This window comes from Heliangelus exortis, chromosome 1 (assembly GCF_036169615.1).
Source record: "Heliangelus exortis chromosome 1, bHelExo1.hap1, whole genome shotgun sequence".
Lineage (NCBI taxonomy): Eukaryota > Metazoa > Chordata > Aves > Apodiformes > Trochilidae > Heliangelus > Heliangelus exortis.
This window is the reverse complement of record NC_092422.1, coordinates 129,382,340-129,396,982: the sequence shown is the minus strand read 5'-3', so window position 1 is coordinate 129,396,982 and position 14,643 is coordinate 129,382,340. Positions and strand designations below refer to the sequence as shown.

Genomic DNA, 14,643 nt, shown 5'->3' with positions numbered 1-14,643 from the left:
GTATGAGTTTCTGAAAGATTTCATTTTAAACTTTAGTATTATTGGTCTTCATTAAAGTTCCTTGGCCTAGCTTATTCTGTTAGGTACTTTCTTATTGGCTATAAAGATTGTGTCACTTTGATCAGTATTTTCTTATTATTTTGATTGCAATCTCAGTTATTTTTAAGCAGCAGATGAGCTTCTCTTGAAACACCCCAAGCTTTTGTTTTTCTTCCTAACTGTGCCTGATTGTGGAGACATTTTTTGCAAAGATGATGTTATAAGAATTCAGTTACTTAGAGCAGAAGTGTTTTCAGCAGTAAGCTGTGGATATTCTTACTTAAATTATAACCAGCTATATTTTCCATAATAAGAATGTATTGGACAAAGATCCAAGAAAATATGTATTATCTTTCTGTAGAATTTGATTTAATAGAATTACTTTCTCTGTTATGAAGAGCTTTTCCCACATCAAGAGACATTCCACTCAAAATCTGAAAGGGATGGGGAGAATTTAGTTTTTTCTTTCTTATGTATTTTCTCATTCCAGTTGTTTGCTACTGTAACTTTATTTCAGGAGTATCAGATGGTGATCTTTGCTAATAGAGCATTCATTCATTTACTGAAGGATGAAAATCAGCCCATCCAATAATTTTGAATGAGCCTTTCCCCCCTTTTTTTTTTTTTTTTTTTTTTTAATTAGAAGTCATTCTCTTGTTTGTGACAAGCTCCACAGTGACCTCTGGAGCAACATACTTGGTTTTACTCATCAAATTATCATTCCTGTATGAAATGCCACCAAAGGCACAGGGCACCCACTCTTACAGAAATGTTTGCAGGACTGGAATGTTAGCAAGATTTGTTTGTTTGTTTGTTTTGTAAACCAATGAAATAATTAAGTGAGGAAAAGCAGACAGTTTGAATTCAAGTTAGTTATTTCTGTCTTATTTGACTTTCTGATAATAATTTCATACCTATCCTAATGTCAGTGTTTCATTACTGTTGCATCTTGCAGTCTTTCTAGGCGGGTTTTGACCTGACTAGAGTTCCATTCTGATCCCCTGCTACATTCCACCAGAATTAACTCAGCACCAGCTAATTCCTGTTCCATATCATCTGTTATTATTCCATTTATAACTTCAGCCTTCTGACCAATTTCACAGAGTCACAGTAGGGTATGCTCCCTGCTATAATCTTTTTATATTTTGCTATTCCTGTCCTGGGAGACAGTTTAGTTATGCCCTTAGTGTGTCCTTCCCAAGGGACCATGTAACTATTTGATAGCAGTTACTAGATGGACATGCTCCTTCTAGATATTCCCTATAATCATTGTCTTTGCTGATGTAATTTAGAAATGTATTTCTGTGAGGTTTTTTTTAAAAGAAAAGAGCCCTATTATGATGCAACTGTACAAAAGTGAGATTTTCAAAATAAAAGACAAAAGTTATCCCATACTTGTATTTACCACAGCATTGCATTTTTCAATTTTATATTAGATGCCACAGTTGTATACATACAGAAATGGTGCATGTATAGATAATTTAAAAAATACTTTTTCTTTAGGAATAAGATGTCAAAAAGGAGTGTTAATGTAACAGAAAAATCATTGCAGTTCACAGACCTGGAATATAATTGTGAGTATAGTGCTTACCTAACTGCAAGTACACGATTTGGAGATGGGAACATAAAAAGTGATACTATAACATTCAGAACTTCTGAAGGAGGTAAGATTATATATAGTATGAATCTTTCACTTCATTCAGCATTTAAATTTCTGTCAGGCTCATATAAGTGAAATAGAAGTGTCATTTGACTGGTCAAGAAGAGACATTCTACTTGTCTGCTTGTGTGTATACAGATATCTATGGCTCTATAAAATCATGATGGGTATGAGCAAAACTTTGCATTTCCTGCCAAGATAAGTAAGAATAAATTAACTTAATTTTAAATTTTTAAAGAAATTAATTTTATAATACATTTTAATAGCTCTTTGCCTTATCTTGCTGTGACACAGAAGTTGTGTCTTTGGAGTCTCTCACAAGTCTTGAAAGGGTTTTAATTTGAAAAATAAATCTGTAAGTTTATACCATTTTTTATCTATGTTCTATTTTAATGATTTTGTACTTCCAGCATGGTAGATGAGTTTTACAAATAATCACACTATAAAATGTGCTTTGAAAGTCACTCAGTTTAATTATTTTTTCTAGTTTTTCCATCAATTACATTGTTCCAATCTGTTCCAAAATGAATAGTGTGCAGGCATATTTCAGAAGCATCCTTTGTAGATAAGCTTAATTCCCAGCACACAGTCACTGGCAAAAAATTAACATTCATTGAAGCCCTCCCTCAAAATACTGTCTAAATCAACAGGTTGTAGGTCTTCAAAATTCTTTGTTATTGAAGCTAAAATGTAAATATGAACTGACTTTCTAGGGCTGGGTTTTTATCAACTGGTCCTGGAGTTCTCCTTCCAAAATATAAAATTATTATTTAGTACTAAATAAGCTAGTATTTAGTACTAAAATAAAATATTAGTATTTTACAGACTAGTACAGCACAAAGCAAGTGATATGAGTAACTTAGAGTCTTCGGTACTTTCCTGCATCTTTTGTAGGGCACTTTCTTGGATGTCAAGAAAAACAGATTTAAATTCTCTGAAACCAAATTAAGGAACTGAATTTGAGTCTCTAACCCTGTGCCACTGAAAAAGACCATTTGCAATAATTATTTACAGTATAAGTGGAGAGGTTAACTGAAGAACAGAGTCCTTTCTGCATGTGTAATAAATTGAAGCAAGAGTTAAAACTGAAGTGTTCATACTATGCAAGCTTAAGTATTTGGCTTACCTACATGAGCTGGGATCCTGAATTCTGTTTATAATCAGCAAAGAGAGAATGAGACTTTTAATTTAGATTTTCTGAAACAAATTGATTAATTTTATATATAGGATAGATGCCTAATTCAGTCAAGTTCCCTATCTGCAAATTAGGCTTCTCATGTGCCCAAACCAGTAAGCACAGGACACATTCTATCATAACAGAGTATCTGTTTAGAAATGCAGCTAAATACAAATGTGTCTTGCACGAAACAGGTTTTAAAAAAATTATTTATGTCTACTATTTTATTTCATTATTTCCAGAATAATTTTTTAAACCGTAATCAGAAATTTATTTAATTTGACATAAGATGTTGTCACATCTGTAGCAGATGTTTCTTGCACACTACAATGTACAAAAACTTGAGTTACATTTGCTAAAACTTTTTTTCCAGCACCAAGTGATCCACCAAAAAATATTGAGTACAGAAACCACACTTCCACATCAATATTGTTGTTCTGGTCTCCCCCTCAAAAGCCTAATGGAAATATACTGTACTACTCAGTTTATTTCAAAAATGTTTCAGGAATATTCATACAGGTAAGCTCATTTTTATATTAAATTAAACTTCAATAAAGTGTTCTAATAATCTATGGAAGATTAAAGAAATTATATAGCTAACAATATTTTTTCATATTTCCTTTATCACAAGGCACTTTTTTAAGTGGTAAAGAGAAAAGCACATCTGGTGATTGTATGTGTTTCCTGGTACATTTCATTGGACATTCTTATCATTAATCATTGAAGCAAAGAGGGTTTGTGCAATATTCCATATTACAAAGTTCACATGTACGTGAATGCACACACATAGCATAACATATGTAGGCAGATAAACATAAGACCCATTTCATTCATTGCTTATCCTTAAGGATGTTTATTTCAGTCTAATCTAAATTTCTGTAACAGTTCTGTTTTCACTTTTTAATGCATACTGAAAATAAGAAGATAATGTCAAAGTAAAGAATACATTACAATTTCATATTTATGTTGCTCCCCAAAGGAATTTATGGTTTATTTTATTGAAACAAAGATATGTAGATTCCTAAGTTAAAGAATAAAAGACAAAATGTTATTTATAATTTTTGGTGATCCATGGATTTCCATGTGGGATTTTTTGTTGCTTTCATTCTTAATTATGCACCCCATTTATGAATTGTAAATATAATTCTTTCTAAGAATGTATGATGATACAGAAATATAAAAATAAGCTTTCTCTACAGGTTTTGCTTACAAGCTTTATGCATATGTTAGAAAAAAATTATAAAGAAAGTAATGCATGAAAAATTAACCTCTTGAGCATAAACTTATGCTCAAGATATGGCTAGTGTGAGATATGCATGTGTTTGAAGATAGCTAGAAAAAAATATTCACAATTTTTACAAATACCTGTGGCTGAATAATTGCTGCCATACTTGGGTGTATACACTTCTCTGACTTCTGTGAAGCAGTGTGGTTGCCAGGCTCTGGCTGCATAGTTTCAGATGCAAGCAGAACCATGCCATGAATTCACATTCTTATGAGATTAAAGTCAGGGCTACAGCTCAGAGCTTCAGCCTCTGCTTGCACACGATGCTATACCAGTGCTTAGTGTAACACATTGCTGGAGAAACCTTTACACCAGTGCATTACCTGAACCAGCCAGTCCTGTGAAGAGTGTCTACATTTATCTAATTCTTGGACAACTCAAATGATTTTAGAGGAGGACTGTGGACTTGGGCTGCTCCTGCTTTTAGGAAGGTGGAAGTCTGAGGTGATTGAGTAAGGTGAAACTGGTACACTATAATCCTTCTGGATGTGCCCAAGACTCTGGAAATGAAGGAGCAAGATAGGGAAGATGGAGCACAGTAGCACTGGCCCAGCAAGGTGAGGATCCAGTTTCATTATCATGTGATATAGTTGGGCAAGGACAGGATGGTGGCGTGCGTGGAAGTTATTGCTGTTTTGGCATATTATCATAGAATCATAGAATTGGCTGGGTTGGAAGGGACCTCAGAGATCATCAAGTCCAACCCTTGATCCACTACCGCTGCAGTTACCAGCCCATGGCACTGAGTGCCACATCCAGTCTCTTTTTAAATATCTCCAGGGATGGAGAATCCACTACTTCCCTGGGCAGCCCATTCCAATGCTTGATCACCCTCTCAGTAAAGAAATTCTTTCTAAAGTCCAACCTAAACCTCCCCCGGCACAACTTGAGACCGTGCCCTCTTGTCTTGCTGAGGGTTGCCTGGGAAAAGAGACCAACCCCCACCTGGCTACACCCTCCTTTCAGGGAGTTGTAGAGAGTGATGAGGTCTCCCCTGAGCTTCCTCTTCTCCAGGCTGAGTACCTCCACTTCTAGGTGTTTTCAGCCTTTCATCCTTGATTTTTAACCCATCCATCTACAGCAAGCTATGAGAAAATAGGTTTCAGCTACTGATAACATCTGTTTCTTACTGACCATAGGACATCACCTCTAACCTCTCAAGTCATGGCCCACTCCTAATCCGTTTGCTTCCCTTAATTCCCTTTGCCCTTCACTTCCTCTGTGTTCACTATTTGGCACGGCAACTACCATATCTACATTGCACTCCTACTCTGTACCTTGGCATTCCTGTAGGTGCAAGACAGGTTTCAAACAGGAGAAAAAAATCAGCTCTTCCCTGCTCCCTTCTGTCAGATATTTTATACTAGTCTTTCTACAACAGAGAAATGCATGTGTGAAAGCCAGTGTGATTTTTTATCTTTTATATATATAATAGATAGTTATAACCTGTATGAGTCTATGTGCTCACACATTGCAACTATGTGTAACTCAGAAGCATAACCATGTAGTTGCAGGGTCTGCTGGTATGCTCTGTGTTGCATAGATTTGGAAAGACATAATCCATTGTTAGAACATTCTGTATCTAAATCACCATTCGGCTTATGTGCATCTGAATTATATTTTAAGTTTGGGAAGTGATACAGCAGAATTAAAAAATAATTTTGAAAGACCTTTAAGATTTCTAGGAAACCCTACCGTCTCAGACACACTCCTGTAGGCAGCCATTCTCTGACAGTCTTTCATCTGTTTCTTTGTCTGGATGTGAAAACAGAAGTCCAAGACTTAAAGTGCATCTTCTAGATGCTTGGAAAAAAACAGAAGAAACTCAAGCTAATGAACATCTTGTAATGCTCTCCTAATCTGAAATAGGTAGAGAAGTCGTACTAAAAACTAATGCTATTCTGTTGTCTAAACTTGTCACTTCTCCTCCCATGTTCTCAAATTCCTCAAGTATATTAAAACCTAATGAATATAAAGCACTGACTAAGAATAACAGTGTTCAAAACAGGAAACCAATAGCTGCAGAATAAAGCATTTTGTTTAGGAGGAGAAATGTAAAAGACTTAGACCTAAAAGAGATAAAGCACGCAGTTTACTTCTTGACATGATGCAGAAACTTTCAGAAAAAATAGCTTTCCTTAAAAAAAACCCAACAAACCCAGTTACAGATCTTCATAGTCCAGAAATGTACATGAAAAATCACATTGTGGCTGTCCAGTCAGCAGGCCTTGCATGCTCTGGTCTAGGATTCAAAACCAGAAGAGCAGAAGGAAAAAATTAGTGATGGGGCAGATAAAATTTGAGGATCTGGTAGATAAGTGAAGTGGGCTGTTTCTATGGGGATGCTTACAAGTTGTAAAAGAGAATGTCAGAGATGGAGGAATGACTGGTAGCCAAATTAAAAAAACCATTTCTTGCACTAAGCTGGGTTCAAGTTCAGTTTGATCTTACATCTTTTGCTGCCCTTGGTCTAGGGAAAATGCTACTACTCTGCCCCAGCATGGGAAAGATATGGCATGTGTGCTGACAAAGGGCATTTACACATATGATATGGTGCTGTATGTCTTCACATCCCTTCCCTGTGATACTGCTTGATTCCTACAGTTTGAGATTTTGCTGTCTGCAATAGCAGCTTTGCAAATTTTGCTCTCTGGTTTCCTCATATGATGCCTGCAGTACCGTACTGTCCACATCCTCAGTCTTTATTGAAGAAAGAAGTCAGAATTTGTGGAAGGAATTGTCTCATTGCTAAATACTGATTTATAAGAAATATCATTGACTTGAATAAACTCGCTTTTCATTCACTCTAGACCTGTGTGTTGATTAGCAAGAAAGTGGGACAAGTGCTTGGAGAAGGTTCTCCAGTGTAGGAGTTTCAGTGCAGATGGCCACTGTCCTACTCTGCCAACCCAGACACAGTAACCAAGAGCTATATAGAGAAAAAAGCCCCCTGAACATTAGCCTTCAAATCGTCCAAGTCCAGTACCTTAAGCCAGCCTAAGTGAACAAGACTGATTACAGTGCAGAATTAAATTTGGTTTGGTCTGCCCTTGGGATGCAGACAAAGGATGCAAGCAGTGTGCTGTTTTAAAAATCAAGCATTTTCTTTCACCCAAACAGGGATAAAAGGGGAAATTTTCCCTAAAATACACTGCAGATTTTTTTAAAAGACACCCTCAGAATTATACAGCACACAAAATAGAAGTGTTTTCACTTAGGTGATATTGAAACAGTGTGTATTAAACACCTTAATGGAAGGCTTGGATTAGTTCTCTGAGTCACCTCATCTCAACCTGGTTGCCAGAGTCAAGTATGTGGTACTCTAACCCAAGACACCAGAGCAATACAATGAATCCATAGACAGAAACAGAAGAGGGTGAAAGGGTTAACAGCGAAGAACAGCATCACTGTGTTGTCAGTATACAACTGATTACAGCTTCATGGCACTGGAAATTTCTGCCTCTTCCTGAGGTGAAGAAGATACTACTTTCTGCTGACACTTTCATGGTCTGTGTGTATTGCTTACACTTAGCTGCATTAATTAATCTGAGACTTTGTTATGTCAAAACTTCTTTCATGTATGGAGGAAGAGGACAGAAGGAAGAATGTGTTCAGATGTAGCCAAAGATCCTAAGCTGTTTGCTTTCATCTGTAGCCACAGTTAATTGTAAGACTTCCTAGAGAGTTCTGTCCCCAGGGTACAATTAGTGCAAGTTTTCTCAGTTTGTACCCACACAGTTCTTCCTGCTCAACCTTTACTCTTAATTACGTGTTCATTTTTCTCTAAAATTTTTGTCATATCAGAAATCTGAGGTAGTCCCCTGTCCTTTGTCTTACCATCTTAATGAGACTACCTCTTAAAACAGTCTTTGAACCACCAAAAAGCCTGTTGTAGTGTTCATGTTGATTCACTGAGTCCTTAACTGCTGAACAGCTGACTAAATTTTAAAGGTACCCTTTTTAGACTAAGAGATGGATTTTCAGCTGATCATATCAATAAAATATCTTTAAGTTTATAATCAAAATTTGATGTCGTACCTTTGACATTTTTACCTTGAAAATTTGGAGAATTATTTTAGGTGCTTTAAAAAATCCTATTATTAGGTATTATTATAAATGACTAATTATTAATAATTACAATATGTAATAACAACAGGGGGGTAGCAGAATGATACTTCTGAGTCAGAAGGTCTTTTCTGTCTTACTCTGCTCAAGTATTAGAATGCTTAATTAAATACCTTGGAATTCTGTCTGCTATTTCCAGTATCCTACTCTATCCAAGTGTAAGTATCCAAAGAGTATCGAAAGCTCTTCCTACCCTTTTTCAGTTATGTGAAGGTAGTGTCAACTTACATCTGTGTTTAGAAAAAAGTAATATATGAAGGTGGAATATTTTAGTATTTTGACTGATGCAGCTTCTGTTCTGCAGTCAAAACAAAGGTTTGCTTTTCCGTTGCCAAACAATGCTGTTTACTTATTCATGTTAGATGAGCACTAGTGAAGATAAGCAAAGCCAGGTCTTCAGATATTGGTGTAAAAATCTCAAGGAAATTAATCTTGGTTAAATAGAAAACCAGAAAGAGAAATCAGTTAGTAAATAGCATTTCCAATGACAATCCTTTTTTTTTTTTTTCTTTAGAATTTCACGAGTTATGATAATGGCAGTGATGTCAATATGTCCCAGTCTGCAGTTCTAGATGACTTGGCAAAATACAGCCATTATACTCTATGGTTAACTGCAAGCACAGTTGTTGGAGATGGAAACAAGACCAGTGAGATCATAGATGTCTATACAGATCAGGATAGTAAGTTAATAACTTTTTTAATCTTCAGTGTATATCAGTCCTTCTCAATTAAATATTCTCTAACTTTAAAATCATTTTACTGTTATAATGTATTTTTCTAAGCAAGGAAAATATTTTAATCTGAGTTTTTGCTTTCTAATACTGCGAACTTGGTTCACAAGCATCTTTGGATACAAGCAGTGAAAACGTTGTCTTATACCAACATTAGGGGTCTTTTATTAATAAATTAAAAATGGATGAATTTTCATATAAGCCTTCAAAATATTTAGCTTTTGATAGTGAAACAAATTATCTAATAAGTTGTGCAAAATATTACTAATGAGTTTGAAAACATTATACTTAGGTAATTTATTTGTTTTAGTTTTGAATTCTTTATTACTATAATCTATGCATTCATTATTTGCTTATTTTCTCTCATAGTCCCAGATGGTGCTGTTGAAAATCTGGTTTATCAAAACATTTCCTCATCTTCTGTAAATGTAAGCTGGCTTCCACCATCCCAGCCAAATGGCTTGGTCTTCTTTCATATTTCACTAAGTTTATTGGAACCAGGCACCAATAAGATATTGTCTTTCCTTACTTACAACACAAGCATCATTTTTGACAATCTGGAAAAATACACTGATTACATTCTAAAAATCACACCAGCCACTGATAAAGGATCTTCTGAACTGCATACGCTAAGTCTGCATATAAGAACTGATGAAGATGGTAAGAGAACTATATTTTATTAAATCCTAAGGAAATGTAGGAAAAAAAAACCAGCCCAATAATTAGCTCTCTGAAAGGAAAAAAAGATAATTGGATTTGTTTTCGTGTTACTTAAGGATTTTTTGTTATTCAATGATATGAGCAATGGATACACATTTTTGTGTTGAGACCATAAAATAGAATTTTCCATTCAGAGCACAACTTTAAACTAGAAGCTAAAAGACATTTTTCATTGTAATTCATATATTTCTGAGATTATCCTATTTTTTCCTGATTTCTTTGTCTAGTTCCAGAATCAGCACCTATACTCAAAACATTTTCCAATCTTTCAACTACCTCAGTTATGCTTTCATGGGATCCTCCTGTTAAGCCAAGTGGTATTATAATAAATTATGATTTAAATTTATTTGGGCCTGAGAAGAATAACTCATTCTCTGCCACCAATAATTTTATCATCTTGGAAGACCTCGTGCCATTCACATTATACAACATTTTTGTGGCTGCAAGAACAGTAAAAGGACGTGGTCCATCTGCCACACTTCTGTTCTACACTGATGAGTCAGGTGAGAAAATTCACTTGTAGCTAACTTGGAAATTTTGGCCCTGTGTTAATGCATCCAGCTTAGATCTGAACATCAGGCCTGAGAGAACTGAGGGGAAGGATTCATTTTCCATTGGTCTGTGTATGAAGAGCTTTTAGAAAAAGGAAATACTTTGAGGGAAGTATTTTCTAAGCTCTCCTCCTCCCAACACAGTGCACAAGAGGAGGTTGCATTCTGTATACGATCACAAAAGTAAGTCCAAAAATAAATTTCTTTTGTCTTTGGAATATGTTACAGTTTGCCAAGTGTCAGGGATTTTGAAGCAATCAACAATACCTTTGTCTTTATCCCTCTAAGTATTTGAAAAATAATAAAACATGGAAATACCTGACACATTTTTAGGTCTCCTTTACATGGAACTCCTCTCACCTGCGTGATAAATGGCATACCTTATAAATTTATATATTGAGTTGTGCTCAATATATTGTGTAGGAAGGAAATTATATTACATTCTAGTAATACATATGTAATACAAATTTGTTGAATGCCTTAGTTCTGACAATGGGGATATTTAAGTGATTAATAGATTTCTCAGCTCTCTAAGATCATTTGCTGAATTAAATATATTCCTGCCTAGTGGTATTTGTTTCATGTAAGAAGGAAAGAAAAAGTTTATAATCACAACAAAATACTGTTTTGCTAAGTTCAGATAAAAATGGTGACAATCATGCATGTGTTCTCCTGCATCTCCAAAGTGTCTGGTTTTGCCTGGATTATAGGTATTTTGGAACTCAGACATGTTTCTCTTTTTCAGTGCCATTAGCTCCACCCCAGAATTTAACCATTACCAACTACACTGCAGATTCTGTGTGGCTAAAATGGGATCCAAGTCCTGAGCCAAATGGTGTTATTATGACATATAATTTTAAGATTTATCAAAACAACACTGAAAAACTGTTCTATCAGGTATGTTTATAATTGTTTAATTTTGTGGGGCAGATAAATACTTTTTTAATGCTTTTGGGTCAAAATATATGACAAACATTTTAAATGTCTGTTATAATCCTAGAATTATGAAGTTCCCTAAATTCCTCTTTGCTAAGACAGTTTGCTTATCTCCCCACTGTGTCTCTACATCAGTTTGTAAAATTGGATAGTAAAAATTTTTTAATTCTACTTTTCTTTGGGCTTCTAATGTTTCATTTATTATGAGCTTTATTAATCTTCAGTTCATATTTCAAGGAAATTTTGATGTCAGAAAATGACCAAAATTACTTGCTTCTTGGCTACTTAGCTATTTAGTATCTGAGAACTTCCAAGATTCAGCAATGAGTACAGACATTCTTAGTTATTTTGAAAAATGCTCAAAAGCTGTTCAGAAGTTTGCATTTCTTATTTTGTTTTTGCAGCATAAGAATAACAATAAATTTTAGCTGAAATAGATGCTATAAAATTATATACAAGAACTGATCGAGACATTTGTATCTGCTTAAATCTGGATGCTTTGATGACATCAAGAAGTGCACTATGAAATCTTAGCGCAGCAAGCTGAGGCCAGGATTGCATCTCAGGTTCAGAAACTCTGTAATGAGTTCTGTTCCCCTGAGATCCTTGTCGAAGATGCAGGGGAAAGGCATTGGTGCAGTGCACGAGGAGTTTAAAACACGTAGTGTATGGTTTGTGGGGGACTGCTTGGTGTTCCCCATTGCGCTGCCAGCACCCCAGTTTCTTCCACAGTCCTTGGAAGAGCAGAAGCACAATACACACGTGCAAGGGGAACAGTGGTTTCTACAACCTTTAGAAACACATTCTTTGGCTGTGGGTGGAGGCCACCAAAGCTTATTCTCAACTTATTCTCCATCTGAGACAGATGCAAGCCCAGTTAGGCGACAGAAACTGGCTGGAGTCCTTGAACATGGTTTCTGTGCCCTATGTTTCTTCACATTTTTAATGTTACATGAGTAAGAAATTAGATCTATGTTGTGGCAGCCAGACAGGCAGAACAATTTACATAGAAATATTTTAGTATGGCATCATAATTATCTCATAACTTGGATCCCACAAGATGTTTGCCAGGTTTTCTTGCTGCAATTTAGCTCTTTCCCTGCTGCTATTTCAGTTCTCTCAACAGTTACACAAAATACGCGTTGCTCTGGGAAAAATAGCTACCAGGAACTGAACTGTGGTTTTTTAGCTTTTTTTCAAAGCTCTTCATCAGTTAGTAAAATAGATTAGAAGCTATGAACCATGATTTCTTCCATCAAAGAGGTGTAGTAAGGAAGTAGAAGGTGAGAGGGAGTTGATACGGTGGTGTGGAGTGACAAGAGTTTTCAGTATTGGTAAAAAAAATGCATCTGTGGGGTTAATTTTTTACCCTATTACACTATGGTAATTATGATACTATGCTTTAGCATAACTTCCTTACGAGCAACAGTGGAAGAGGGAGAGGAGAAGGGAAAGGAAGAATTTGACCCTGAATTCTTTTTCATTGAGCTCAGGAGCTGCTTTGACTGAAAGCTATTCACAGTAGAAGAGGCAAGATTGTGTCATTTCATTCTGTTCAAGGTGAAGCCCACAATGTTTATAGAGATTAATTGCTCACTAATAACTTTTTCTTCCTCAAGAACATTTCAGGTTCAAACCATGAGGCAAATATTGTTGGATTAGAACCATTCAGCCCTTATTTTATCAGTGTCTCTGCATTTACCAAGCTTGGAAATGGCAATCAGTTCAGCAATGCTGTCCAGTTTACAACAATGGAAGCAGGTTGGACATGACTTTTTCTAAGCTTCAGTTCTGTTTATATGTGTTTTCCTTGTATGGCTGAACAAAAGTCTTCCTCTTAAATCCAAAGAGAACGAATGTAACACTATCTCATTATCTCCTGTCGGTGTAACACCAATTCACATTCCAGTTGTACTGGGTAGGTTGAGTTTGAAGTTTGATGTCGGAAGTGTAGAATTAGAAATGTCCTCAACTGAAATGAGAGGCTTATATGGCTACTATAAATCTTTTAATAGTATCACAGATAAAGGAAGGGGAATTAGATAGATAGCAGTCTTTGCAGATCAAAGCAATAATTCAAATCCCTGTGAAAATATCTGAGATGCTAGTAGTATCAAAAGAAGCAGGGCAAAAAATTGGCAAATTAACTAGACGTGTTATGCAAATGCAGATAGCAAACTTACTTTTTTTATTTTTAGGGTGGGAAGCTATCCAAATTTATTAGGTTTTGTTGGACTATGCAACATAGATTGCTCAATTAATTAAGTTCAGTTTTGTCTTCTACGTGTCTTTTGAAATTGTGGGCTCTTTAAAAATGAGAAACTGTATATCCTGAAAGTGAATACTCAACATTCACTAAACAGAATCCAGGAGCTCTGTGGGTTTGTGAAACTGGTCTTTGTGTGAAACTCTAGTTTCTTTGCCATGTCAGAGCAATCCCTAGGTTCATGTATTTTATAATGTCTGTCAGTGTCAGGGGACAAGGATGGGTTAGGGGGCTGTGTCTGAACACCCAGCTTCCTTTACATTGGCAGCAAAGGGAGCAGACAAGGTGTCAAAGGATCCCATATGGTGACTAGAGTTTATCATAGTTTGAGTACAAGGAATTAAAGAAGGAGGATTTTCAGACTCTGAGACGAGCAGAACACAGAGGGGTCTATTCCCTCCCATTCCCTGCCCATGCTCCATAAAGGTCATGCAGACCCCAGCCACCCTCTCTTTTGCCCACTCTGCTTGGTCCTTTGTTAGCCACCAGGCTCAAACCAAGGCACAGTTCTTAAAGACCACTCTTTCAGTGAAATATCCTTCCCAGAGCTGATAAAAGAGGGGGTCTGGGAAATACTATGCTGTTTATTGTACCTGGCAGTTACAACACCGTGAGAAATCTGGGTCATCACTGAACTGGTTCAGGTTGGCTGTTGGATCCCTGCAGCTTGCCCAAGTCATCCACCAGTTGTCTCATTTCATCACTGACATTCCATACCCGTGGTACTTCCTCCAGAGGTGCTGGAGAGACATTGCCCATGGGACCGTGGTCAAGTAATTTTACACCTTTTTCTAAGATTTTATGCTCAGCTAATTGCAGTATTGTTTCCTTTCCCTCCGACCCAGATTTTGGGCAATTGCTTGGTCAGTTTGTTGTTGAGTTCATCCAAAAATCCTCTCTGTAGTCTTTGTTAAAAATGCCAGTCAATTTTCTTTCTTCTGCAGGTGCTGCTTTTAAAAAAAGATTTTTCCTTGAACTGTGGAAAAAAAACCCCTAATAATTTTAAAGAGATTCAGTTACCTCTGTGCAGCAATAATGAACATGTTTCTGTCTATTTCTGGTACCTCACTGACAGTCTTTTCATTATATTATGGATTCCTGGACACATTTTAATAGAGGAAATACTTTTATAGAGGATAATATATATATATAT

General features: G+C 36.1%; 1 protein-coding gene across 1 annotated transcript in view; it reads left to right on the top strand.

Moving 5' to 3' along the window:
* PTPRQ (protein tyrosine phosphatase receptor type Q) overlaps positions 1-14,643 on the top strand; it is a 140,286-nt gene that overhangs the window by 61,113 nt on the left and 64,530 nt on the right. Inside the window, exons 35-41 of the mRNA XM_071766341.1 lie at positions 1,543-1,703; positions 3,250-3,395; positions 8,801-8,966; positions 9,387-9,677; positions 9,965-10,240; positions 11,034-11,185; positions 12,844-12,985. Coding sequence (XP_071622442.1) covers positions 1,543-1,703; positions 3,250-3,395; positions 8,801-8,966; positions 9,387-9,677; positions 9,965-10,240; positions 11,034-11,185; positions 12,844-12,985 — 1,334 coding nt within the window. The remainder of the gene's footprint in view (positions 1-1,542; positions 1,704-3,249; positions 3,396-8,800; positions 8,967-9,386; positions 9,678-9,964; positions 10,241-11,033; positions 11,186-12,843; positions 12,986-14,643) is intronic.